Source organism: Palaemon carinicauda, chromosome 37 (genome assembly GCF_036898095.1).
Source record: "Palaemon carinicauda isolate YSFRI2023 chromosome 37, ASM3689809v2, whole genome shotgun sequence".
NCBI lineage: Eukaryota > Metazoa > Arthropoda > Malacostraca > Decapoda > Palaemonidae > Palaemon > Palaemon carinicauda.
In genome coordinates this window covers 35,099,343-35,101,842 of record NC_090761.1, presented here as the reverse complement: position 1 = coordinate 35,101,842, position 2,500 = coordinate 35,099,343, and the positions used below count along the sequence as shown (strand labels likewise).

Sequence of the window (2,500 nt, the reverse complement as noted above, 5' to 3'; positions counted from 1 at the left end):
CTCAATATAAACATCCTATTTCAATCTGTACTTAACTTTACCACACAGAATCAATCAACTAGATTCTCCCTAAGACTCTTAACTAAAATTCATTCAAATAGACATAGTTACTCAATATAAACATCTTATTTCAATCTGTACTTAACTTTACCACACAGAATCAATCAACTAGATTCTCCCTAAGACTCTTAACTAAAATTAATTCAAATAGACATAGTTACTCAATATAAACATCCTATTTCAATCTGTACTTAACTTTACCACACAGAATCAATCAACTAGATTCTCCCTAAGACTCTTAACTAAAATTAATTCAAATAGACATAGTTACTCAATATAAACATCCTATTTCAATCTGTACTTAACTTTACCACACAGAATCAATAAAATAGATTCTCCCCAAGACTCTTACCTTGTACAACGAGAGTCACCACATGGGAATCTCTGCCATAGGTGTTGGAGGCAGAACATCTGTACTCTCCAGCGTCATCCATTTTCACGGAAGGAATTACCAGCTCCCCTCTCACTCCCCCATCTACTTCGCGAACCATGCTGGAAAGGCACGGATCAATATATATGGATATATAAATATATATACATATATATATATATATATATATATATATATATATATATATATACATATATATGTATATATATAAATAAATATATATATATATATATATATATTAATAAAAGGCTGAAATTATTCTTTTCATCAAAATGTAAATCTACACTATCCTGTTCCTTAATATGCACCATTCTTTTTTAAAAGAAAAAATTCTTGTTTGCACACAAAACTCTCTCTCTCTCTCTCTCTCTCTCTCTCTCTCTCTCTCTCTCTCTCTCTCTCTCTCTCTCTCTCTCTCTATATATATATATATATATATATATATATAAATTCATATAAATGTAAATATACATATATACGTATATATATATATATATATATATATATATAATATATATATATATATATATATTATATATATATATATATTATATATATATATATATATTATATATATACATATATATATAAACATAGAGAGAGAGAGAGAGAGAGAGAGAGAGAGAGAGAGAGAGAGAGAGAGAGAGAGAGAGAGAGATTCTGAAAAACATCAACACTGCTTCAATTGCGTCTGGGAAAAATCATTACAGGAGTTAAATATTTGTATTAAATTATTTATGAATATGACATAATTTGTTATAAACGATCTTAATAACTCGATTATGTATCTAAAATTAAGTAAGTATTGCTATTTCTGTATGAATGCTATGTAGACGAATCTTAAGATATTTTTTTGTCAAATGCATTTACTAGTTTTTTTTCATAATCATTAATAAACACTATTTTGTTGAAGACATTAGATATTTCCCTTTCCTTCATAACTTTTTTATTCATATCCTCAAGATATCTATTTACGTATCTTCCTATTCTGCAATCCTTTTCTTGGCTATACTAACATAAGAATATCTTGAAAATGCGAAATATATATATATATATAGGCTTTACCTGTTATCATGGGTATTGACGTGTGTTGCCTGCCATATTAAGGTAATTGGAGGATCTCCCAAAACTTTGCACACAAGGGAGGCTCTGGAACCCCTCCTGACGGAAACGGTTTGCTGAAGGCCTGGACTGAAGCGTGGTGGTGCTGCAACAAAGAATTTTTTTTATAAAGAAAAAACTCTAAAACACTAAGAAAAACATATTTCAAATCAGAGTGATTCTCATAAGAAACAAAAATAAGCTGCTTTATGCGAGGATATTTCTTTTTTATAATAACATTTGTCAGACGGATCATTACTATATTAACTGCATCATATGGAATTTTTCTTGTGAAAAAAAAAAAAAATTTCAAATCGTAATAATTTCATAGGAAACAAAAACAAGCTGTTTTATGAAAAAATATTTTTTATGGAAGCAATTGTCAGATGGATAAGAAAATAAGAAATAAAATCCTCAATACCGCATTATGTGCAAGTAATGAAGGAAATATTTCAATTTCAAGCAAGAAATTCAGGTTCATAAAGCTTTGGGTATCAAGGAAAAATACAGTTCAGTATAATTACACCCGAGAATAATTGTAATATTCAGGAATATTCAATATTTCTAAGCATCTGTTTATACTTGGATATTAATAATTAAGTACTCCGTGACACAAGGGAATAAGTAGCGCATTTAAAACTCACAGCAAGATACATATAAAATTCTACTCTGTATTAACCCTTTCACTGCCAATGGTACCTTAGTCAAAATTTGAAAAAGAGAAACATGTTTTAAAATCGCCCAACCCATAAAAAGATAGTGTTCATTGGAAAGATCTTGATGAGAGCTTTCCAATAAATATCAACAATCTAGGGTTTGTGTGGTCTTGAAAGATTTTGCTTCATCAGAAGTTTTGTTGAATTCACCATTGGTAGTGAAAGGGTTAAGAACAGATCCATCATAATTTGTTATATAAAGTAATACATGTACCTATAGTGAGATACATAA

General features: G+C 29.0%; 1 protein-coding gene across 1 annotated transcript in view; it reads right to left on the bottom strand.

The window, feature by feature from the left end:
• Positions 1 to 2,500, bottom strand: part of LOC137629561 (cell adhesion molecule Dscam2-like) — a 119,271-nt gene that overhangs the window by 35,398 nt on the left and 81,373 nt on the right. Inside the window, 2 exon segments of the mRNA XM_068360998.1 lie at positions 413 to 552; positions 1,517 to 1,658. Of these exon segments, the coding sequence (XP_068217099.1) occupies positions 413 to 552; positions 1,517 to 1,658 (282 nt within the window).